General features: G+C 35.0%; 1 protein-coding gene across 13 annotated transcripts in view; it reads right to left on the bottom strand.

Annotated features, from left to right (window-relative positions):
- Positions 1 to 27391, bottom strand: part of PIK3C2G (phosphatidylinositol-4-phosphate 3-kinase catalytic subunit type 2 gamma) — a 514208-nt gene that overhangs the window by 39503 nt on the left and 447314 nt on the right. For 10 of the 13 annotated variants that reach the window (XM_070494347.1, XM_044775186.2, XM_044775187.2 and 7 more), the window contains 3 exons: positions 27127 to 27248; positions 23413 to 23521; positions 4665 to 4740 (listed from right to left, as the gene is read on the bottom strand). In XM_070494347.1, the coding sequence (XP_070350448.1) occupies positions 4665 to 4740; positions 23413 to 23521; positions 27127 to 27248 (307 nt within the window). Of the gene's footprint in view, positions 1 to 4664; positions 4741 to 8772; positions 8858 to 11689; positions 16355 to 23412; positions 23522 to 27126; positions 27249 to 27391 lie in introns of those variants that run through there. The other 3 variants (XR_011496939.1, XM_070494353.1, XR_011496940.1) reach the window with 3 other exon arrangements.

Genomic DNA, 27391 nt, shown 5'->3' with positions numbered 1-27391 from the left:
TATATGTATCTACTTATTTTTTTCCACTCAGTCTTTCATAAATCAAGAGAAGTGAATTAGAAGATCCTACTACTAGTGTGTTTTGTGTATTTCTCCTTGTATGTTCCATAATGTCTGCTGTACATATGTTGCTGTCACATATTTGATATGTAGTCATAACTGCTCATCTCTTCATTGAGAATTGTTCTCATTATAGTTTAGAGTTCCATTCCTGTCTTATTTAATGCTTCTCGGCCTAAGTTCTACCTTTTCTTTATTCAGATTGTGACCTGTGGTTTCCAGACCCTTTCATTTGCCTAATATAACGAGGCCTATATTTTAATTTTCAATCTTTTAAAATCACTTTGTTGTACATCTGTTTTTACATGAGGATACAGGTATGATTTACACTTTTATTACAAGTGAAAAATTCTTCTTTCTTAATTGATGAGTTAAGCCGGTTTATACTTATTGATATAATAGATACATTTTCTCTTTGCTCTTATTGTTTTATGTTGTTAAAGAAACATTTTTGTTTTTACAATTTTTAAGAAAGTCTTTCACTATGTAATTTGTTTTTATTTTTATGTACTTGTGATACTTAGGAAAGGTTTCATTTTTGTTCTGGTAGTTACTTCTATTTAACATTCTTAGACCTTTTTTTGACAACATTTGTTTCTTAATGGAAGCAAAGATAAAATCAATGTGCATAATCTTTCTCACTTTAATTTCATCTACCACTCAATTATATTCAATTTTCTGATCTTCCTTAGTATTTCTCTAATACTAATATTACATATGCTAAGATTTTTTATCGCTTGATTTGTCAGATTTCAGAGATCTCCTTTACACTCTGCTATTAGAGATGAGGTAATTAGAGGAAAGTCCTCTAACTCACATCTTCTTTTCATCTTTTCCTTCCCATCTCAGCCAAAAGTAAAAGTCTAAAATAATTTCCTAATTAAAAATGTGAGATTACATATATAATATAGCCAAGTGCATAGTATTTAAAGCTTTCAACTGAAAATTTCAAAAAAAACCTTAATATAAGTATTGAAGTAGTGCTAGCCATCCACTTCTTATCCTTCCATATGATTAAAATTTAAATTGAACACCTGGGTAATGTACCTCAACCTATAGATAACTGATCTGGGCTCTGTCAGAGCAAGTAGCTAGAAGATTAACCAGAGAGACCCTGCCATGCATGGTTTCGAGTTCCCTTTTAGATTAACATCTCAAATTGGAGGTAGTGATGTAAGGTAATGATTGAAAGCTCCTGTTTGCAATTCTTTGTAATTATCAATGGTGTCTAAACATGCTCATTAATTCATCCTCTTAACCCTGACAACTGTTGGCTTTGATCAGGTTCTACTCCACTACCAATGTTATTGTTTCTATAACTTGACAAAAATCTACCTTTTGTGTGTCAGAGTTATGCACTGGTGGAGGATGGATAATTTTTTTTTTTGTGGAGATATTATTTGGCATATAGACTATATTAATTTTGGGGGAGTAGAGAGGATCATATCATTAGAAAATCAAAGAATATACAAGATAAAATCCAGCAACTTTCTGGGTAGTGCCTTGGTTGTGTGGTATTCATAATAATTAATGTAATAATTTGTAGAAGGTTTTTTTTCCAGGTGATACTTCAAGAGAATTTTAGTGGTTGGGAGGTGTTGAATTCATTGTTCTAGAGCATTTCCACATGAAGTGGTGAGTGTGGGAGGAGTAGCATGATTTTGGATTTTGGTTTCTTCTCTTTTGTCCTTTTTATAAAAACCACAAGCTACTTTGTTAGAGAATATCAATGAGTCTTCCATTGTTGTTTTTTTCTATCATCAATCATTTACTCACTAATTATTTATGGAGCATCTCGAGTAGGCCAGACACAGAGCTAAGCCCTGGTGATATAGTGGTGAGCCATACAGGCATGGATTATGCCTTCATGAATTTCTAGTCTACAAAGAAGCACACAAACCATAATCATCACTGTAATAAATGCTTTGAAGAAAAAACATGATAGGAGTATATAGCAAAGACAATTGAGATGAGATCTGAAGGATGCAAAATAGGATGGAGAAGGTAGAATAGGAGTCAAGTGGTCCAGGCAGAGAAGACTGCATCGCTGAGGTACCAAGGAGTTTGTCTTAGTTGAGGAGCTGGAAAAAGACAAGAATAAAGATGGGGAAGGGCCTGATATTAGACTGGAAAGGGAAACTGATGGGTGCCAGATTCTTCTGGGATACCATTATGAGGATTTTGGTCTTCATCTTCAGGGGGTAGAACCAGCCATATAATTTTTGAGGCTCAGTAAAATCAAAATTCAAAACGAAAATACAGGGGCCCTTTTACAAAAACTATTATGAATTTTAAGACAGTGACAGCAGAGTATTAAACCAAGTGTAGGACTGTTCTAAGCACCTTGCCCTGTGTGACTGCACAGGTCTCAAGCCCATGAAGTTGGCCCTGCCTAAGAGCAATGATAAGCCAAGGAAAAGTCTTCGGTAGAGGAGACAGATCATGGGATTGGCATTTGAAAAAGATAAATTCTTCTATTGTTCTACCAAGTCAGGTTTAGTTAGTGAGTAAAAGCAAAGGAATGTTAATATCTCCCAGATCCAGGATTACAAATTATTGCTAATATGATCTTTATGTCCCGTGTCTAGATACACAAGTACCCAGAATCCACTCTGTCAGTTTATTAGTAGGGGTAGTAAAACGGTGAAGTCTGGGATTTTTACTTAAAGTCATCCTATGTGAACCAATATTTTACTACACTTGAATGATTTTATCCTCTAATCATTTAACAGCATAAACTCAAGATTCCAACTAACTGACAAGAGTAGTGATTAAAATAAATATTGTGCTTCTTCTTTAGAATCAACTGATATTCTGTGACAAAAGTATTAAGAATTCAGAAGTATGAAAGAGGACACACTTTAAAGAATGCACAATTGTTCTAATAATTTGCACATTCTGCTTAGAAGATGTGTTCTGTTGTTTTAAGATAATAGGCTGTATTTCACATGCAGCCCATATCTAAAAATATTGGGAATCAAATCTTTCACCCATTATCACTGTCAAAACAAATCTTGAGTTTCGTATGATGTAGTAAGAAACAAGCAAACCAGAAAAAAACCTCTCAATCATTTTAGTTTTTATAATAATAATCCTAATTTTTTGTGTCTATATGTATTTCAAAACACCTTACAGAGAAATACCACTATCAGCAAAATTAAAAATTTGACAGTGATGCAGAGTTTAATTTTCTGAAACACAGAAAAACAATTTTCTTTAAGGACTTTAATGACAGAATAGAAGCTAACCTAGTACCATTTTTAAAATCTGACATTTCTGGAAATTTGCAACTTTGTTTTATTTACTTTTTAATATGGTTAGTTAAAGTTTATAACTATTGACCGTAAAAAAAATCTCTCCAGCTAATAGTATTTTTAAAAAGAAGATATTTGTTAGATATTTGTGAACTATGACAATACAAAAAGAAATATTTTATACTGTAGACATCATTCTTCTCTAGATACATGCTATAAAATGTAAGAAATTACCTTATTTACTTAATATTGTCTACGGTTTGCCTATATAAGCAAAGTACCTTAGAGAGTGATGTCACCTGAATAAAATGTGGGGGAATGAGAGAGGTACAATCCTCACAGATTAATTTTGGATTTGTGAGTACAGAGCAATGCATAGTGGGAAACTGAGTCCTTGATGTAAGGACTTTCAGTCTAACAGGAGCAGTAAGGCAGATAGCAACTTAAATATACAATTTAATAAATAAACAATTACATTGTACAACCTGATCCAGTTGAACAGAACTGTACACCCAACCGGTAAGTAACTAGGATGTCAGATACAAGCAGAAAGGATAAGCAGACGTGCCTAATCTTAAAGGTAGAGAATCAAAAGGTGGATGTGGATAAAATGAAGACTGGGACTTGCAAAGAAAAGGGAGGTGGGGTCTAATAAATTATGCATTTGCTAATCTTGTGTGAGACAAAAACCAGCGTCATTATCGGATGGCCACTGGCAAGAGAATTATATTATAATGGCCACTGGCAAGAGAATTATATTACAAACACTTGAAACTGATAAGACATTCAAAAAGAGTCTCTGACAATCTAGGAGAGATGATAGAATAGTTAATTGCAATTAACACACATTTGGCAGAGAACAGGGTGGATGGTGCTGGTGTGCTGGGCTGGCTTGGGATCCCGGTAATGAAAGATGACTTCATGAGGGAGGAGGAGCAGTTATTGAGCTTTAAAAAATAAGAGTGAAACTGCTAGAGAATTCATGATCATTATTATTGCCTAATATTTATTTTTGTTGCTTCCTAAGATGTTGAGTAAACTGCAAGACTTACTTGCAGGGGAAAACAAGAACTCTGACATGCAATTCCATCCCAATGCACAATTAATTGCAATGAGTTCATAGTGTGGCATCATGTAGTTATTATAATTGCACAAACATCTGAGTTTAATTGAACTTGATGAACATATTCTAAGGGGTTAAAAAGCTTTAGAGATGATTAGAAAAGGCTCTTACAGCTTTATTCTTAAGAAGAGATTTTAATTTGAAAATTGAAAAATTACAGTGATTTTTTTGCACAATTATTTTGAAACTCAATAATTGAACACAGTAATAATGATGAAATTACTTACCTAGATCCACAAGTGATGATTCTTCAATTGTTTGTTGCACAGGCTCAGAAAGGAAAAAACTAAGTACACAATCACTCTGAAAAATAAGACAAAATATATTTCTTTATATCTTATGCTTATTTATTGCTCTTATTCACTAGTATATGAAAACAGTGACCCAAATATATAATTATTTGTTTACATAGATTCCATAAGTAGAGACAAATATATTAGTGAGTTTATTAAGTCAATACTATAATTTTACTCTAAATTAAACTAAACTTCTCTGACACTGGATGTCTGATAATTTTATATTTCTTCAAGAGACTCAGGTGTGCTCTGCTCTTGGCGCTCAGCATAATGTTTACATTCTTGAATTTTACAATTATGCATGAATTTCACACTTCCCTTTTCTAGAAGCCTGGGACAAGGCTTTCAGAGAAAAATTACTCTCAGTAGGACACAGACGCTCACTTACTGAGTAACACTTACTCCTCAAGTTTCAATTCTAAGAACACAGACAAGTACTGACTACACCATTGGCATCAAGGAAATGCTAGGGGATATTTACAAATAGAAAGATGCATAAGGTGATTCGTTTCTTTAAAACACAATCTATGGAGGAAACACATTATATTGAACGCATTAACAGAAATTGTAGTTATGTATAATCTTAGACAGAGAAGTGAGTGTGCTTCTCTTTTAAATTGAGATGATCACAAACTGACGTTTCACCTGGGCTCCAAAAGAATGGGCTAACTGGAGAATCAGAATAGTTTTTCCTCAGTGGCACTGGCGCACTTTTTGTTTTAAGCCATTATAAAACCAAAGTGGCCCTCCCCAAGAGAACCTACATTATTATCTGCAGTGCACCACTAAATAATTGATTATTTCCTGTGACTATCATAAGCTGATGCCATAGTCAAAGCTGCCTGGCACTCTCCTCGGCCAGCCTTCTCCCTTGTTCTGTGCAGCGGCTCTTTCAAATCTCTCCCAGGAAACTTAAACTTCCAATTCTGACTCCTTTGCAGATGATTTTGTCTGTACTTTAGAGAAAATAAAAGGCAGATGGAAACTCCTAAATTTCTTGCCACAAAATCTACAGACTTACACAGCCATGTTTTCCCTTTTCTTCCTGTTACAATGGAAGAAGTGTCAGTAAGTTGAACTGTGTCCTCTCAAAACTCATATATTGAAGTCCTAACTCATGACACTTCAGAATGTGATCTTATTTGGAAATAGGGCAATTGGAGATGTAATTAGTTAAGTTAGGATGAGGTGATACTGGTGTAGGGTGAACTCCTAATCCAATATGTCTGGTGTCCTTCTAAAAAGGGGGAATTTGGACACAGATACTTATGTAGGGAAGATAATATGAAGAGACGTACTAAGAAGACCATCTCAGGCCAAGGAGAGAGACCTGGAACAGATTCTTCCCTCACAGCCATCAGAAGGAACCAATCCTGTTGATACTTTAATTTTAGACTTGCAGCTTCCAGAACTGCGAGACAATATATTTCTGTTTAAGCTACTCAGTCTATGCTACCTTGTCATGGCAGCCCAGCAAACTAAAACACCATCCAGGGCTGATCCCTTCATCTGTGTCCTGGATTCTATTCCTTTCTCCTGGGGAAACTTGTAGAATACTCCCATCTATTTACCTTCTTTCTTTCTCATCAGCATAAAGTATGGTCAACTCTCCATTTTAACAACTGACAAACAGATGAGTCAAACCAAACAAAGTATAATCACACATAAATAATATCTTGTCAGGAATTTACCCTTTCAAATTCTGTGCTATTTTTCTCCTCCTTGACACAAACTCATGGAAAGAGTTGTCAACAGTCACACTGGTTCCACTTCTTCAGCTTCTATTCACTTTATGATCTACCACACTCAGGTTTCTGCCACTAATCTTCCTCTGAAAATGGTCTTACTAGCATTTCTAACAAACTTACTTTTTTTTCCAAATCCAGTGGGGATTTTCTTGGCCCTTATACAGCTACTTAATTTTTAGTGAGATACTCTCCTTCCTTTATTTTTATGATACCAAATCCTCCCAGTTTTTTTTTTTTTTTTCATTTGTGCAAGCATCTCTTCTTAGACTATTTTTCAGGCTCCTTTCTTTTTTTGCTTATAATTTAAGTTCTAGTGTCCCTCAGTTCTAGGTCCCTCTCTCTCATTACTCTAACACATTCTTTCTGGGTGATGTTATGCCTTCCAGTGGCTTCTATAACGATGCACTACTCTAAAGCTTAATCCCAGATCTATCTCCTGAGCTGTAGCCCTCTATAGCAAAATACTTATTTACTGACTCCCTTAACTGTTACAAAGACAATTAAAACCCAAAAAGTGCACCACTAAATGCATTTTCTTTGCCCTTAATTTGCTACTTTTCCTGTGTCTAGGCTAAAAAAAGTGTATATTTTTGGACTCTCCATTCTCCCTTACCTCAAACATAAAATTAATTGCTTCATCCTATGAAGTTCATCTCCTTAATATCTCACCCCTCCATTTCTTCCTTTCAGGTAAACCAATCTAACAATTAACTACTATTATAGATAAAATAATTAACTACAATGATAGATAAAAATCTAATAATTAACTACTTAAAACCTGGTAGTGGCCCCCCATTGCTCTTAAGACCAACTGCTTAACAAAGTTTTCAAGACCTATCTTGATTGGGATCTTGCTCATTTCCCTATCTTCATTTCTCACCGTTTCTCTTCTAGTATTTTATGCTTAATTATGCTGATTTATATTTATTTCCTCAAGTGTGTCATGCTCTCCTACCTCCATGTCTTCCTACATGCTCCTTTCTCCATCATTTCCACCCTTATCCACCCATCTGCCCAAGGTTTATCACATGCTCTCTTCTCTACTCTCGTTAGCCTAATCAATGAGATATCAAGAGCAGAGACTGTCATTTATTCACTCATGCCTAGCACAGTATTTCTGCTCAGTAAATATTTGTTAACAGAAACAAACTGAGATCTGTCTTCAGATATAGAATACATTGGGTTTCAAATGTAAATATTCTTAACTATATAGCACTTTTATGCATCACTGTAAATTAGTTAATCACTAATTTTGATCTCTATATATTGATCTCTTGTGAACTTGTTTAATAGGAATCCATCCTCAAGAAATGTATCTATATTCAGGAAGTTGACCAAATCAAGTTTTTCACTTTGAAAACTTAAAGGCAAACTTCAGACTGTGCAGAATTTGTTGGAGGAAATTTGACCTTCTTTGGCCTTTGACAACTAGTCAATTATTCTTCTCTGGCAACATTTTGACCTCATCACCCAATGGTTATTAAACTTCAATAGTAGGCAGAATATCTTCCCAATTAGTGTCTAAAATGTCACCACTAGCTAATTATTCCCTTGTGTTTACACTGTCATATTCTTGAAATCCTCATTTGTAATTCCAGGTGTGGGTGACATACTAAATATTAATTTCTTATTATAACAAGATTGTTTTCATTCTCAAGAAGAAATGTGATCCAGTGTCAATGGAACGAGAAACCAATAAAAGAGATGAAGAGAGCAGAAAAAGTAATATTACTAAATTTCAAAATAATTGATTTTAAAATTTTCTCAAACCAGGCTTTACTTACGTGCATGCATCACACAGCTTTTTCAGCACACTGTACCATCGGATAGTTTGGAGAATTATAGAAATGTTAGTGCTACAACTGCTCTCACTGACAACCTGGACCAATGTCCTTAGCTGGGTTTGCACTGACCCCCAAGCAGTGTGGTTACATTTAGTTACGTAGGTTGTATACTGAGCAACTCAAGGGGTACCATTTTTACGTTGACTATAAGTATAATCCTACTCAGCAGGGCTACCCATACGTAGGGCTATCAGATGTAGCAAATAAAAGCAGATGACACGTATGCAATTTTTGCAACATACTTAGACTAAAAAAAATATTTGTTTATTTCAAGTTCAAGTTTAACTGGGTAGCCTGCATTTTATCTAGTTACCCTACAACATGAGGTGTTTAGAGAATGTGTGGGCACACTTCTGGTTGTCTCAATGACTGGAGGGTACAATTAATGGCAATTAATGAACAAGGTCACTTATTCTAAAAGTCCTGAAATACCTAGGAGATTCTCACCTTATGAAGAATGTTGCTTTTTGACTTAATTCTTCAAATGGTAATAGTTTCCCAGGTAAAAAATTCTGAATTTAACTACTTCATTCTGGAAATGAGAAAATTGAACACCAGATAGCAAAAGTGGCTGACTGATTGAAATTACTACAAAAAAAGACTGGTAGAGCATCCTCAGTAAGTCCACGCTTGTCTATGTTATCGTTTCCAGTGGCCTATAGATGTGATGAGTGCCTATGGGGGACAGGTGGGAGATGTGGCTAGAGAGAACTTCGTAGGAGTCCTAGAGTATGTTAGTCTTTGGCACAAACTTAAAACTACTGTGACCTATTGATGAATTTTAAGCAGAAAAGCATTACGATCAGATATTTTTTAGAAAGATGACAGTGCATTGAGGAGGAAAGAAAAAACAGCAGTCGTTCTTGGAGAATGTCGTCAGTAAAATTCCTCATATGTTCAACATATTATATTCTCTGAGCATTCCATTCTGCTTTCCCTTTAAGGCTCTGAAATGGTGGTTGTGCTATCTTTCCTTCCCTTTACAACTCTGGTCCTGGTGGTGGGGTAGGTATCCTTCCTGCATCTCCTTGCTCTTCTAACCACCACTCTTTCCTCCTTTAGAAGAATGCCCTGCTTTCAATATCATGTCTACTGACTATATTGCCCTCTCTCCCTTGTTGTTGCACTTGTCTACTTATTTCTAGGTCATTGGCCTCGATTTCTTGAACATTTTTAACTCTGGAACATTGTCATTTTCTCCAATAGTATTCATCATAATTCACATTTATTTTAATATCCACACAAATCATCCTTCCTTATGGTAGATTCTTTGTTTTCGAACTCCTCTAGTCCAGTGATCTTGTTCTGTATCTACTCAGTCACTCACTCCTATTCCCTTCATCTTGTTTTGACCCGTGTCTGAAGCCCTTCCATTATCTTGATTTCTAGCCTCCCAGTCTACAACCACCATCTCCCTCCTTTCCAGCTCACTCTCTCTAGTTATATAACTGAAACAATCTGTTGACTTTGTCAAGATCTTTTCACTGGCCCTAAACCTTTTCATATTCTCACGTTCCTCCCGTGCTGATTTGGATCCCATGGTCAATACTTACAGTAACTCCACTGTGTACTCCTTCCAACTCCTTTGGCCCTCTCTCCCTTTATTTTATTATTCACTTAGCAATATATTCAACTCTGGTTACCCTCTGCCAACTCTGCAACTGTAACTGGCCCACTGAATGTTGCTGGAGAAAAGCACTCAACCACACTTACTGATCTTATAGTCACTGAATGTTCACTACCCTCAAGTTAGTGTTCAGGATTTTCTGGCAATTCCACACATATCACTAGTCCATTTATTCCACACACCTACAGGACTATTTAATACCCCATCCTCATTCCTCAAAATGCCAACACACTTTCCCTCTCTTTCAGTCTGCTCAAGGCTGGTGTTCTTGTTGATGGAAAAAACAGGAACAGAAAAGAATTTCTATAAGTTTCCACCAACACACCTATCATCTTAGCTCATCTCTGCCCCTCCCTTCGTTATATGGACAGACTGTACTTTAATTTCAGACTGACTTGGGCCTTAGATCCTATGCCCTCTTCTTTACTCAAGGTCACCACTCTGGTCTCTGGCTAAATCCTCATTTCTCCCTTGCACCATCAGTTTTTGTTTCTTTAATGGATCTTCCTATCAGCATACAAATATGTTATAATTTATTTCAATAAACAAAATTCTTGACCTACATTTCTCTGCTCACTATTTTTTTCCTGCTCATACTTAGAGTAAAGCTCCTGCAAGGATTTTTTTCTACTCTCTATCCCAGATTCCTCTCTTCATATTCTCTTTTGAATCCATTCTAATCGGGTTTTTGTTCTCAACAGTCCCATCAAACTGTTCTTGTTAAATTCACCAGTGATACCCATTTTGCTAAATCCAGTAGTCAATTCTCAATTTTTGCCCCATAAGTAGCATTTGAAACAGCTGATCATTCCTTCTTTGAAGGAATTTCTTCTCTTGGATTTCAAGCACCACATTCTTCTGGATTCCAATAGGTTGCTCCTCCTCAGTCTTCTTTGTTGATTCTCTCCTATCTTCTCAAACTTTGAAATTGGTTTGCTGCATGGTCTAGTCCTCAAACCTCTTCTCCTTTACGTTTACGTTTTCACTGTAAGTAATCTCATCCAGTTTCATAGCTTTGAAAACCAATTATTTGCTGACAACTCCAATATTTCCAGCCTCTCTTTTCCCCTCAAGACATTCAACTTTCCATTTGACATCTCTACTTAGAAGTCTCATAGGCAATGCAAGCTTAGTGTGTTTCGATCCAAACTCCTCACTGTCCCCATTCCCTTTTGCTCCTTCTACAGTTTTCTCCAATACAGCAAATATTCAGCCAATGCAAATTGTATGGCCACAAAGGTGGTTAGTGGCTGGCAGTCATCCAGATTGGTCAATACATGTACACTAACAGTTATTAAATATTTGCAACATCCCTCCTATGTATAATATTATATCTCAGTAAATAAATTAATCAATGATTGGGATTTGTCTTAGAGACTTTAAAATTATTGTTCTTTGATATCAATGGTTCCAGGGAAATGCATTAAGCTATATTACATGCTCTATGAGGTTATATACATTTTTTCTTTGCTAGAGTAGATGTTTGTCTAACTAATACGGGATTTTAAATGTTTAATAATGTGCCATTAAATTAGAAATTCAGTCAACAAAAAGCAAATTTGAAAGTGAACTGAGCAATTTTAAATTAAAATTTGCATCAGCTTATATTTTGTTAAGTTCAGAGCTCTTATTAATATTTAGTTTACCAATTATATTATGAAGTCATTTGTAATTTAAAATGATTGATTTTTTGAGAGAGTTGATCAATTTAAAGTTGTTCAAAACCTAAATGTTTTTCCTGTATCATGTGAACATACTCATGTTTTCCAAGACTACAGAGAGTTAAAGTACTTGCAAAGCTCAGAAGTAATGTAATAAAACCATGAAATCAATTTTTTATTTCTCTAAAATAACACATTAAGAATTCCCATTTATTAACCGGCCAGCCAACATCTAGAAATGGCTGCAAGATTTAGTTTTATGAGTTAAAACAATAAGCTAAATCTATCTCTTTCGAACACCATGAAGTGCTGTAAAAATGTGAATTTAAAAATGAATTCCCGTAAGAGTTTTAAATCAAAGTTGAACAGTAATTGTATTTTATTGCCTTTTTCATAAAGTAGCTTGTCAGAATGTCCAGTCTTTAATGTAGTTCAACGCACTATTTTTGTACTGAAGTTACATGGAAGAATGACACAATGAAGAATAGTGAGCTTCTGAAGAATCATTTATAATTCTGGTTCTAAAATGTCACCAGCATTTTACCAGACTCTGAAAAATAATCTTGGTTTCACTGATGGTACACATATGACATTTATCCTGCCTGCAACATAATCTCAACCAGCTCCAAATAGGAAAAGAGCAATGTAGTGACGAATGTAGTAATTAACATCTGGGTTTAGCAAGAAGGGAACAAGAAACATATGTTCACTATTAAGATAGGACTTACCCATTTGGATTTATTTTGACATTTGATTTTCGCTTTAAAAAACTAACATTGCTTAAAACTTAAGTATACCATTGCCTATTTTAACGGACTTCTGGAAATGAACAACAATACTGAGGAGAGCTAAAAATCACAATGAATACAGCTTTAAAAAATTTAAAAACAACAAGCTGTTTGTATATCTCAGCTGAACTCAAACGTAGGTGCACATTTGTTGAGGTACTGCAATCATTTGTTATAACTTTTATTACATGTTTATATTGCTCTTTTTATAGATCTTATTTAGTTCACAAGTCCACCAAAACAGAGCAAAATTTAAAGAAGCAAAGGAATTCTTGCTATCACAACTATAATTTGCTTATAGAATGAAACTTCAAACTTAAAAGAAAAAAAGTTTCTATCAGTTTGAGAGAAGAGAGTAAAACTAAACAAACAAAAGCCAAGTAGATGGAACTAGGGATGTGTAAAATGATGTTGGCAATCTCATTAGAAGAGATATTGGGATAGTGTTTAATTGTGGTCTTCATTTATGCCTATTTTCTTTTATCAACAGATTGTGTGTGTGTGAGAGAGAGAGGGAGAGGGAGAGAGAGAGACAGACAGACAGACAGAGATGGTCTTAGAGACTTACAGACATCCCTCTATCTGGGCTGCTCTTGTGTCTTTAGACCAAACCCCCAGAGACCTCTCTTCCATTTAACTTAACTCTGACACCTGATACTGGACTTTAAAGCAGCCTCTTTATCTCATTTCTTTGACAACTAGCAAGACTTCTTACAACTGAGAATGTCTCTGGAAGGAAACATAATAATATTTGATTTTAGCAAGTTAATGTTGTCTAGTTTCATATTCAAGCTGCGTCTTCTACTTCTTTTTGTCCTCTTTTTGCACTCACTGCCATATCTTACCTATGTTTATGCCTGTATTTATTACTCTATCATAAACTCATTGAGAATAAAGTGTATATTGCATTATTTTAATCTCTCCAATGTGTTCTCTACAATCAATTTAAAGCTCTTAATCTAGTGTTATACACAGTAAGTGCTCAAGAAATTTTTAAAATCTTTACAAAGTTACACATAGTGATTTTTAAATTATTTTTATTTAAAATATTTTTAAATAGTTACAAATAAATGTACCATATAACTGAAAATAGAATATGAGTTTTAGTGTATAGGCATAATAGGATTCCTTGCTTTTCCTATAGTGCCATTAACAAGCAACTAGGTTAGAAGAAGAGCAATTTTAGAATTTTTCTAGGGCCAGAGATGAGGATTATCCTATCATGGGCGTATTCAGCACAAATATTGTAAATTTAAGTCGTTTTTTAGAAGAGGGAAGAAAACTTGTGCATGCATAAAAACTTCCTCAAAGCCAGTCATGTCACTTAAAATAATTAAAATATTTACGATATATCCTTGACTTTATAGATTTCAGTGTTTACATAGACAACGTTGTTAACATATATAAGGAAGGAGAAGAACTGTATCAATGATAAAAAATTTTAAACATTTCACAATAACATGATTTACTTTGGAATTATTTGTGTGATTTTTTACGCCAATAATATTTCATTTAGTTAATCTTAAAATATTTTTCATTTCTTGGATATGAACAAACTGAATTAGGAAAGAGTCCACAACATATGGAGACCCAGAAAGCTTTCACCGTGATTAATCCATTTTAAGATAATTGAAAACTGACTACATTATGCATCACAGAGAACGTGGGTGATTAGTCAGGTCACACTGCTTATTAATGCTAATCAGCATCTGATGATATCCCTGTCAAATTATTATTGTTCTGTCACTGTATAATCCACATAATGAATACTGTATCAAGACCCGTGAAATTCCTTAAGAATAAGGGAAAGAAAAACCCAATGTGGGAACTTATGGAAGTCTTTATGAGGACACCAATACATATCAGATGTATCAACACAGACAGAATATTGACCACTACTGTAATCTCCTTAGGGCAGCATCTATGTCTGATTCAGCTTTCTAATTTCTACAGTAGAACTTCCCAAACCTGGCTGTGCACCCGAATCATTTGGGTTCTTAAAAAACAGCATAGATATCTAGATATCACCCTATACCTATAGAACCAGCATTTCTAAGGATGGGGTCTTGGAACACACTTTTTGAAACCTCTGCAAGTTATTCTGAAACAATTGATCACTAGGTACTGTTCTGGCACTCCGGGCCAGAGAATACATGATGTAGGCAATCAGTAAACATTGTTGAATGACTGAGATGGTAGTTTTCAAAAGTGGCAGCTAACATGCCGGTGGACATATTTAATTTTTGTTGATTGGATTTTTCTTAATGTAGCACTACTTTATTTATTTTGTAGTATGGAAAGGACAACTAACAAATGAGATGTAGGTTTTACATCTCAGGAAGGTATTTATTGTGCTCTAAATACTCATGGTGCAAAATTCAGTTCAATTAATTAGCGGGGTGTTACTTTAGGAGAAGGCACTTATAATATCAGCTGCCTTTCACATGAGACTATTATGGAACAAAATGAGATTCCCCTCTTTGGAAGTCCAGTATTAGCAGATGGCTGACGTATTCTCACTTGCAGCAATTCTAGGATCTGTGATTTCACAATGGTATCTCATGTTTGATGATGTAAATGCTTCTTTTTTCTTCTCCTCTAGTTTTTTTTCCACTCAAATCCTAGAGTTTAATTCATCTAAGATAAAAAGAATGTGGTGCCTGAAATTTCTTCAGCCTTCCTTTCCCTAACTACTGACCAACAGAGAGTAACACTACACAAAACATATAAAACCATCTCTTCTTGGGGCCTCTACAGGAGTACTTTATTTTGGAACACTAGCAAATGTGAATGTGATAAAAAGTGCAAGCTGCATGTCTTGTGGTTTTGTTCATCTGTCTCTATGCAGCAATGACTATGGTGGGCGACAATATTCACTAAGCCTCGCTGTGCTAGACGGCATCTATGCAAATCTTTCCTACCTATGCCTGGCTCTTTTGCTTTTCCTTCTCATAACAGTAGTCTGCTGAAATTTCTACATGAATCCACCCTACGGGCAGATACATTTATGAGTTCCCTTTGACAGGCTGCTGCCATATGAAGACAGATCTCAGTATTCATCCTATTCACACTAGGACCAGAACTCAGACACCTCTCCACTTTGCACTTACACACTTCTGCCTAAATAGGTCAAAGCCTAACACTTTAATGGTTACTAAATATTTTGTCAATTAGCCTGAAAAGGCATAGTCTTTAAAAACAATTTTAGTATTATCAGTAAGGCAGCCCTCGACATGCAAAGAGGACAATCTTATCCACTATCCCCTCGGGTCTTTCCCTTATAGACTGCCATATCTATGTGGCCCTTGACTATAGCATAAGCGTGTGGACATGATCTTCAGAGAATGTCAGAGTTAATAAAGGACATTAAGATGTCAACACTCTATATTCTTAAATATGCAAAAAGCACCTGAAATTCAATGAAATAAAGTTACCTTGATCTTATAGTGCAGAAGTCTCTGTTATAATTCATTTCCCATTATTCAAAGATTGAGACACAAGACCAAATATATTCAAAAGATATAATACAATTTATATTGAGTATGCAAGTACAATAGTCTAAATTCATGGATATGCATTATATCTACACATAACAATTTATTATAGTGTAGATCTCCTATTGTCCACCGTTTTCAACAATTATTTTACATCTTTGTTTTCAGTTTACCTAGTACATGTTTCTATTTCCATGATGAGCACATACTGTCTCTTTCTTTCTCTTTGCTCCTCACATAAGCACTACAAATGTGCTCTGAGGGATCCTTCTGAAGGGTACAATCATGATCCTGTGCACTGTTATGCTCATTCTTTATGAGCACGGCCAGGCTATGTTTCTGGGCTGGGCACAAGGTAACCTGTAGTGCCTGTCCCCGAGCTGGCAGATAGCAGGATTCTCAAGGACATTCTCTATCAAGTCAGAGATCTCTGCCATAGGGTTCACATGGAATTATACACTGGAGTGAAGAAAAATAGCAAAATTACATTAATATTTATTTTGTAACATCATCTAAATTTTTTTCCAAATTTTCTACAAATTTTAAAACCTTTATCACTTATTAGTGTAGTAGTTTATGTACAAACATAAATTATGTAAATAAATTATGTTTTGGAAGCACGAGCTAATTTATCTTTTAAAAACAACCGGTAAGATGTAAGAATAAATAAGAGACCACTGCTAAGCATTTTTCAGATGCAAACTTTCAATTCCTTAAAAAGCAACATAAAATCCCATAGGTTAATCTTTGCTAATGATTCTGTTATTATTCATTTAAAAATATTTATTAAATATTGATGCGTTTGTGACTGTGCTACAGATGGGTAAAAATTGAATGAATGTAGTCACTGAGTTGTTTAAGCTTCTGAAGGAGAGAAAAATATATAACTGTAATGGATGCTTTGTCCTTGTAGTTCCCTTTGTCTAGCACAACTTGCCCCGAGTTTCTATTTACTAACTCCTATTTGCCCTTTAATAACAACTTGAATGCCATACTCTCTGGGATGCCTTCCGAACCCACTCAGAATTGAGTTAAGTATACCTCCTTAAGTGCTCAGACACTTGTCCTTTGATATAAAACAGCATCTCCAGCTGAGAGTCTACGAGCCTGGAAATAATATTGTAGCACAACGTTCTTGAGTCCATATTTGCTAAAAATCAATAATATAGTCGGATACCTGAGGATCTACTATATTGGAGGCCAAATGTTTGACCAGGTCCAAACTGGAAAAAAAAAAATAAAAGATGTGGGAGGGAGATGTCTATAGTCTGAGATAATTGTTCTGAAGCATTAGCATGCTTCAGAACACCCTGGAGGGCTTGTTAAAACTCAGATTGCCAGGTCTCATCTCCAAAGTTTCTGATTTGGTAGGTCTAGGATGGGGCCCAAACCTTGCATTCCTGTAAGTTCCCAGGTTAGGTTCCCAGTACAGTCCAGTTTCTGAGCTTTGAGAACCACTAGTCTCAGGAACTGGTGACAGGGATTTAAACGTTTCTCCTCTTGCTCCTGACTATATGCAATCTAATGCAGTCATTATTGACAATTCTGCGTTTTTTCTAATGGCCTTAGACCCCTTAGATCTAAATTGTGGGATTTTCTTCTCTTAAGTGGGTCTACTCATCATCAAACCACAATATTACCCAATTGGGAGGGAGAGGAATGAGCCAACACCCTGAATCAGCAAACCTATAGTTAGGAGACAGTTTTGAATACATTCATTAATATATTATATTTTTAAATTTCAGTAAGATTTATTGGATATATACTGATTTAAACTAGTGTACAGCATATAATTTAAAAAATTTAAACCATGATTGGAGAAGTAATCTCATGCAATGTCTCTCCCAAGCTCCAAGTGGAGAAGGAGGGTTGTTGAATTGACAGGTGAGTAAAGTAGGGTTCTTTGACCCTTTATGATGTCCCAGTTATAGGGTCCGTTGTAGTCCTCCTGTTACAATGCTGTAATTTACTGAAGCTTAAAATATGTCTGTATATACAGCATGATGTTATGTATGTGTTTCTTTGGTCAAGGTATAACCCAAGTACTGCTGGCATTTAATCAAGACTGCAGAGTCCAAGAATGGCCTGTCAATGTCCTAATTAAGGCTACACTATCAGGGGAACCTGGGGAGGTTCCCATTGGGAACCATTGGGGAGGATGAAAGAGGAAGTTCTCAATATTTAATCAGGAAACTCATACTGGAGGTGGTCAGTATAAACGCTTCTGTTATTTACTCACAACTCAGTCAACAATGGGCATTTTATTAATTAACATACTGAATGTCTGTCAGAGATAAGACTTTGTTTATAGAAATGGTAGCTCATTGACTGGCACGATTAATATCAGAAATAGGCTTCACTGGTGACATTAAAGTTATTCCAGATACATAGGTTAGCTAAAAATATTCTATAAATGGTCTCCACTCTTGAATCAAAAAGCAAAAAACCTAATAGGCATTATATCTTTTACCCTTAGGGATGATATTCTACATAAATCCTTAAAGGATCCTAACAGTATATTAAACACAGATAAGTAGAGAATAAACAATCCAGAAGAAACTATTCAGAATAAGTCATGGAGGGCAAAACAAGAAAAAACACAGGAGTAAAGGTCTGAGACATAGAGGAGCCAGTGAGAAGGATTAACATATATGCAATTACAGTCCCAGAAAAAGAGGAGAGAGGAAAAGGTATAAACAATAATTGAAATGATGATGACTGAGAACTTTCCAAAACTAATGAAAGGAATCATGGTGCAAATTCAAGAGGCACTAAAGCTCAAGCATGATAAATAGAAATGAAGTCATATTGGAGCAAATTAAAATAAAACCAACAGCAAAGAGAAAAATATTAAAAGCAGATTAAAAAATAAAGAAAAATACTTTCAAAGAAGCAACAATTACATTGATTCTAAACAGAATCAAGAGAAGCTAAAGGACAATAAAATGATAGCTTTAAAGTTTTTAAAATAAAATCATTGCTATCCAAATACTAGAGTCAGCAAAAATATCTTCTAAGAATGAAGATAAAATAAAAATTTTTCAGACAAATACAAATTTAGAGATTTTTTCAGCAGCAAATTCATACTAAAGGAAACAGTAAGTGGTATTGTTCAGGGAGAAGGAAAGCAATCCTAGATGGAAAGTCAGAGTTACAAGAAGCAATGAAAATGAGATATACGGGTAATATTAAACAAGTATTGATTGTATACAAGAAAAAATAATAAGTATTATTAAGCTTATGGGTACAAAAATACATATTGTTAATACAGCATATAAAACTCAAGTAGGTTAAATAGCCAACCCATGATCACAGTAAAAATTTTATAAATATTTTGAAAGAATGATAAACAAGATACAATACTGTATATAAAAACTTGTGGGGTGCAATTAAATCTTTATTAGGAGAGGGGATTTAGAATTTTAAATGTGTAAATGAGGACAGGTTGAAAATGAACAAATTAAGTAACCATGAGAGGATGTTACAAATAGAAGAGCGAAATATAACCAAAGGAAGCAGAAGGAGGAAATAATAAAGATAAAAAATAAATGAAATAGAAAAATAATACAATAAAGAGGGTCAATAAACCCCATATTTCATTTTTTGTGAAGATTAGTAAAACTCATAATCCTCTGTCAAAACAGTTCAGGTAATGTCATATGTGAGGAATGGAAGAGTGGACGTCTCTTCAGAGCTTATAAATGTTAAAAAGATTATGAGAAGATATTCCAAATACCTTTATGCCAATAAATTAGCACAAATTCCTAGAGAACTATTACTTAACAAATAGACCCAAGAAGAAATAGAAAATATGAATTGTCTTATAACTCAAATAAATTGAATCTCTGGACATACATGGTTTTACAAATTAAAGAAATGAAACCAATTTATACAAACCCCTCCAGAGAGTAGGAAAAAAAGCAAGAATTCTTTGCAACTAATATTATGAGGCCAACATATTCTCGATTCCGAAATCTGGTAAGGACATTATAAGACAGAAAAACTTCAGGCCAGTATCTGTCATAGACAAAGTTGAAAATAAATGCTAAAAAACATGAAATCAAGTCCAGCAATACATAAAAAGGATGACACATTACAACCATGTGGAGTTTATCCTAGTAATACAGATTTGTTTAAAATTAGAAATCTATCAATGTAATTCACCACTGTAACAGATTAAAAAAGAAAAACCATTGATTATTGGATGATCATCGACAAGCCTAATAGATTCAGAAAAAAACATTTGATAAATTCAACCTTCTTTTCATTGTAAGAATGACTGGCAACCCAGGAATAGAAGGAAACTTTCTTAAAATAATAAAGGGTACCTACAAAAACCTATATACATAATGAGGAAATATTAGACACCTCTCCCTGGATTCAGGAATAACACAAGCAAGTCCACCATCACCACTTCAATTCAATATATATTGGAGGCTCTAGAGAGTACAAAATAGCAAGAAAAAGAAATATATAAATATTCAAAAGGAAGAAATAAAATTCTTGTTATTTGCAGACAACATGATTGTAAGTCAAAAATTCAAAAAACAATGTAGATAAATTATTAGAATTAAGAATGAAGTTAGTAAAATTCTTGGGTAAAATGTCAATATACAAAACCAGTTGTATCATTTACTGGTGAAAAAACAGAAAAATAATTTTAAAAAGGTATCTTAAGATAATAAGTACAACAAAATATTTTTAAGACCTCTATTTTTAAGACCTCCATGCACAGAATAAGCTGTTATTGAGAAAAATTTTTAAAAAGATTTAAATTTACATAGATATGCTAAAGTCCAAGAAGAGCCAAAATACTGTTTAGGAACAAGGATAAAACAGGAGACTTACTCTGCTAGATCAAGACTTTTTATAAAGCTACAGTAATTAAGACTGTTGGCACAAGGATAGACAAAGAGATCACTGGCATAGAATATAGAGCCCTGAAGTAGGTACAGACCCAGATGGATATTTAGATTATCACATAGATGGCACTGCAGAACAGCAGGGAAAGGAAAGTCTTTTAAATAGTGGTGAAACAATTCAAAATCTACATGGAAAAATCGAAATGACTCTGATTTCACACCAGGCACTAAAGTCCATTCTAGATAGATAGTAGATTTAAGTGTGAAAGGCAAAATAACAAAGCTTCTAGAAGATAATACAGGAAACTATGTTTATGACATTGAGGTGGGGTATATTCTACATTAAAATTAAGGGTTTCTGTTTATCAGAAGACATAATAAAGAGAACTAAAAGACAAGACACAGAGTGGAAGAAAATTGTTACAACATATTTAACTAACAAAGGATTTCTATCCAGAAAATGTAAAGAAATACTATAAATCAATAAAAGAACATCAAATAATTCAAAAAGAAAAAGGACAAGAGACATGAACTTGTACTGCACCAAAGAGGATATCCAAATGACCAAACAACATATGAAAAGGTGTTCAATCATTAGTTATTAGGAAAATACAAACTAAAAGTGCAATGAGATGCACACTCACCAGAATGGCCAAAATTAAAAAGACTGACAATAACAAGTACAAACGAGGTTGTGGAAAATTGGAACACTTACTCGTTACAAGTGGGAGAGTGAATTGGTCATTACCTGTAATGTTGAAGATAAGCATACCCTACAATGCAGAAATTCTGTTCCTGGGTGTATGGCCAACATGTGTGCATTAAGAGACACACATGAAAAAGAATATTCTTAGCAGCATTATTTGTAATAATCCCAAATTGGAAACATTCCAAATGTCTACACAGAGAAGAATCTACAAATGAGTTGTAACATTCATAGAATACTAGACAACAGTGAAAACACATGTACCTTAGAGGTGTTCTATCACCATACTGTTGGTTTAAACAACAGTCACTTTATTATCATTCCTCAGTTCTGGGGTTTGACTGGGCTCACCTAGAGTGCTCCTGCTTGAGGTATCTAAGGAGGCTACAGACATTTAGTGACTGGGGCTGGAGTGCCCACTCACAAGACTGGAGGTTGATGCTGACTGCATGCTGGAATCTCAGCTGGGCAGGAAACAGCCATGTTCCCCCATTTGATCTCTCTATGTCGTTCGGTCACCTGGCTGACTCAGGGTGGCTCAACTTCTTATATGGCAGCGGAAGGCTCCCATAGTGACTGTCTCAAGAGAAAGTGGCAGAAGCTGCATGGCTTTTTCTAACATAACTTAGAAGGCATGAAGAGATACTTCCACCAAATTCTATTTAATGAGGAAATCACAGAGCCCCTCTTGGGTTCAAGACAGGGGGACATAAGCTCCTCTTACTGATGGGAGGGTGGCAAGGAATTTTCAGACATATTTTGAAACTATTACATCATTCCATGTATGTTCCTTTCATAATTAATCCTTGAACTGTCCAACTATGTTTTGTAGATTTTTCTGGATACATGTTATTTTTTACAATTTAAAAGGCTAAAAAGTAAAAAGAACATAGTCCCAGTCTAGTAAGGAGGGCCAGAATCTCCTTGAGTGGTAACAGATACTGTTCTTATTGTTTTTAGTTCCTCACCACTAAGGCTTAGTTTTAGCTCTTGAGAAGCTGGCCCTCATCTCTTTGCCGGTTTTCACCTCTCTCACAGCTTCCTCACAGGAATGCTGAGATACAACTGACTTATGTCCTTGCACTTTTTCCTATATTCCTGTGACAGAATAGTGGCCCTCCAAAGATGTCCACATGCTAACCCCCAGAACCTGTGAATATGTTGCTTTACATGGCAAAAGGGGATTTGCAGATAAAATTAAATCAGGAATCTTGGAATGGTGAGATTATCCTGGATTATACAGGTGGGCCCAGTGTAATAAGAAGGAGGGTCAGTGTTAGAGTCAGAGAAGGAGATGTGACAACAGAGAACGCAGGCAGTCTTTAGAAGTCAAAAAGGCGAGGAAATGGAGTTTTCCCCTAGTGTCTCCAGAAAGAACCAGTCGACCAAACCTTTGGGTTTAGTCCCATAAGACCCATTTTTGGACTTCTGACCTTAAGAACTGAAAGAAAATAGATTTATGTTGTCTTAAGCTACCAAGTTGGTGGGAATGTGTCACAGCAGCAACAGAATCTAATACAATCCCTTCCCTTTTTTTGCACTCATGACCTCTCCTATATTGTTTGGTTCTACTTGAAAGACTTCCCCAGGTCAACTCTTTGAAGTCCTATCCAGTGTCAAAGATCCAGTTCAGGTGCTCTCTTCTCCCTAAAACCTTATCATCGCAGTCAGGAGTAATTCTCAATCCTCTAAAATACTAGCGCACTTAGTGGCACTGATGGTCCAGTAGTCACACATTACTCCAAGTTATTAGAGGTCACAGAGCTGCACCATTTTTGCTGTTCCAATGTTTCCTCTTCAGGGATTTTACACATATCAGGCATGGACATTTGTTGAATGAATGTAGGACGAAAAGAATGCGATCATAAAGTATTTAACAGTATTTCCAGTACTAATTCATAAAATAATGGATATTTTATGTAAAAATATAAAAGTAAATTGTAACATACATTTGCAACTTCATACGATCCATTTAATATCTGTTCCATGTAACGATTTAGATCTCTGAATCTGTTGTGATCTGAATTTGTAAAAGGTAAGTGCCACCAATGAGGGAACCTATTTTAAAAGAAAAAAGTGTATCTTAATTAGTTTGAAAATTGGCCTCTGTATTTTAGGATTGTTCATGAAGTTATAGCTGCCTTAGATGGAAGGGCCAATGAAAACATCTTTAAAAACCCCATAGAACACGTGATTAACCCTGAGCGTTTCATTAAGGTGCTGTGGTCACTTGTACTATTTAACTGTCACTAATATTAATACTAATTTAATTTAATTTAACATACTAAATTAATATATATGTTCCTTCTTATTGTATTTATGGCAGTCCACACATTTTGTCTTTTAAATACTTGTGGGGGCTTAATAAATACTTCTGAAGTTAATGGTTCATAATTTTTCAAAAAGGTCGGATTGCATTGTTTCTTCTGGGTTCACTAGAGACATTGCTACACTAATTAAATTAAACACTTTACCAAGTGACATATACTTCCATCCGGTTTTAGTCTTTGGGAACAAAGTATCACTTTCCCCAGGAGTCTGATTGCAGAATTTCCTCTGTACTATCTGATGATTCATTTTGATGGGTTAGAAATGATTAAGACCAATTATTGGGTGAGATGACCTGGTAATAGGTAGCATTTGGCAATGCATTTTGTTGGTTAAATACATCTTTAGGAACTATCTTGGCACAGACCTTTCCCTGCAGAAAGGAGCATGGGGAATAGTGAAATGTTGTCAGCAAATACACAGAAGTATGTGACAATTGCAGGTCATCCCATCCACTGCTTCCTGTTGGAAATGTCACGGATCCAAAATAATATGTTTGTGTATTTAAGTAATTGACATTTTAGGTTTTTAAAGGTCTCTTGTACTTCCAAGGCTTAAAGTATTAAAAATTTTCATCCAGATTTAGTTATCATGAAAATTAATAGGATATGCAATTAATCAAAACATAGAAATACATTTGATAAATGCATGGATTGGGCTGGTTTCAAATATTAATTTGTATATCTGTGGATGAATTTTCTTTATTCCTAGAATAAAATGGAGCTCAATATCAATTCTATTTCTTTGTTGATGTTTTTACAGACATATGTACTAAGAAATCTTGTGTATAAAGCCAGCCTTGATGGTCTAGTGGTTAAAGTTTGGCGTGCTCCACTTTGGCAGCCCGGGTTCAGTTCCTGGGTGCGGAACCACACCACTCATCTGTCAGTGGCCATGCTGTGGTGGCAGCTCACATAGAAGAACCAGAAGAACTTCCAACTATAGACAACTATGTACTGGGGCTTTGGGGGGTAAAAAGGAAGACAAAAGGAGGAAGATGGGCAACAGATGTTAGCTTAGGGTGAATCTTCTCCTGCAACAAACAAACAAAAACAAAAGAGAAATAAAAAGAAAAAAATCTTGTGTATAAATAAGTACATGAGAATAGGGGAATTCAGCTGTAATAACGTCATTCAATTGTTTGAAATGCTTTCAAGTTATATGCCAAACAGAATATAGCAATCAGGTCTCGAAAATGATTTTTTGATCTTTTATCTGACAGTGCCACGACGTCCTCCCTCAATTTTGTTCAGGCCAAAGATTAGGAAACACCTGACTTGCAAACAGATCTGATATCTGGTTATTAGAGTAATTCATTTTCTCAATACCAACACCAGTATTTTAATTTGCCCTTTATATGATCCTCAGAGACTTTTTACTCTCCTGGGCAACATACCAAAATAAGATTCTGGATGATTGGGAGAAGAGCAATGGTGAAAGTAAAATAGGGAAAGGAGATCAACTCTTCTCAAGCAGATTAATTTTAAAGAAGACCATTAATTTTAAGGAAGATTTCCATGCCTGTGCATTCTTGGAAGGTACACAGAGATACACACAGCCTGATCTGAAGACCACTGTTATATGTTAGTGCCAATTTGAATTTTATTCTTTATGACTCTAACTTTCTGATCATACTTTCGAGATCAGGTTTGTATAATTTTATAGGGCTTCTCTTAGCAAATTTAGGAGTCAGAGGAAATGTTGCCTTCATCCTTCATTTATATGCTTCGCTGGAAGCCTTAGCTACTTTGGGACTGTCAGCAGACAAATATTCTTCAGGGCACATAGGACTAAATGTTCCTCCCCTCCATGCACTGCTTGAATGGTTTTAAAATCAATTTAGGTACCATTACCAGGCAGTAGTTGTTGAGCAAAGCAGAATCCTAACTAAAGCTGAAAATCGAAAAGAGGCACATGGAGAGAGATTATTAGGACTTTTAAAGTTTTACAAGTTATTCTAATGTGTGCTGCAGAGATAAAAGTGTAGAACAGCGAAGTTTTTGAAACTAAAAAGGACAGCCATTTAACAAGGATCAACATACTTCTAAATCATTAACTAGTAGGGTACAATGGCAACCACTGATGTTGAATCCAAGATCTGAAGTCAAACCTTGAATTTTTTTGCCAGCATCTCCTTTTTCTCAGTTATTCTATCAGATGTTTTTTGGTAATTCTTAAAGCTGATGTTGCTTTTAAGTTTCCACAATGCCGTTCCTTCCCTCTCTGTCTCTTGAACGTGTTCTTACTCTAAGTTGTTGACTTCCTGATGTTTAAAGCATCTGCATTTCAAAATCCCTGTGACGTGTGCAAGAATAGTTTTTCATGAATGTGAACTACTCGGTCTTCAGTACTGCACAATATCTCTCCGTCCATTGATAACTTGGCTTAGATTTATATTTTGGAAAGTGACCAAATCCTGAAAGCCTAGTAAAAATCCACATGTACAAAGTATATCAGGTCAGGTATGAACGTTCACATTGTTAAAGGACCACTTACTCAACAAAAATCAGGGTATAGATAAAATAACCTTAGTGGTACCTAAGCACCACTACCATAATTTCTGGGAAGTTCACCTTTTTAAAATCAAGATACACCTTTGGTATGCACTGAAGTCTATGACCTAAATTTTGCTAGTTCTAAGTGATGAATTTTAGAAGGTCTATTTGAACGGAAGTTATTTTCAATTATATTCTTAGGTTGTTTATGTGTAATATTTTTTCATTTTAACATGAACAGAAACAAGAGTTTTCAAGATTGCTTCAAAATAAACATAAATTAAATTTAGGTAATCCAAGTACAAATTAATGATTAATGATAACAAAATCACTGTTATTAATAACATATTAATAATCATTGATATCAATAAATTTTACTTATATACTATTGATATTAATCAACAAATTTTTTTCTAGCAAACCAAATAAATATATCACTGCTTTTTCTTGCAGTTATTTGTTGAAAGAGTAGATATATCCAATTTAATTCTGCATCTTCAATTTCAATTTTATTTTTATAGAAAAAACTAAAGAAATTAAATTTAAAAACTGGCAAATAAAACAATTTCCCTGACAACTGATGAAGACTGAAACCAGCTTTGATATTTTCTGTCCACAGAATCAATAGCAGGAAGCCAACTGAAAATTGCAACCCTTGTTCTGTTTTGTGAGACAACAGGTTCTTTGCTCTGAGAGCAATGCAGACCCTCAGCTGGGAAAGGTTCAGTGGCACTGGAGTCGATGCTGTGATGCTCACAAACAGAAAATCTCATAACCATAATTTTTCCTTATGTTCAAGGACAAGTACTAAAGGCAAAACACTGGAGGACAAGGCCTTACTCTGGGAGAGACAGTGATGCAAAATGCTTCTGAAGTTGGCTGTGAAGTTTTGAAAACTGGTCGAACGATTTTTCTGTCAGGCTTGTTTCATCATTACTGTGAGTCACCTGGATTAGATAGAGCTGCAGAAAATAAACAGACGAAAATCAAAAGATGGCAATATCAACTTGCGATACATTCTAAAATCTGATTTCATGTAAACTAAACAAAACAAGAAGCTTTCTGCAAAAAATCATCACAAAAGCTAAGAGATGCAACTTGTAAA

This window comes from Equus asinus, chromosome 22 (assembly GCF_041296235.1).
Source record: "Equus asinus isolate D_3611 breed Donkey chromosome 22, EquAss-T2T_v2, whole genome shotgun sequence".
Lineage (NCBI taxonomy): Eukaryota > Metazoa > Chordata > Mammalia > Perissodactyla > Equidae > Equus > Equus asinus.
This window is presented reverse-complemented; position numbering and strand designations above follow the sequence as displayed.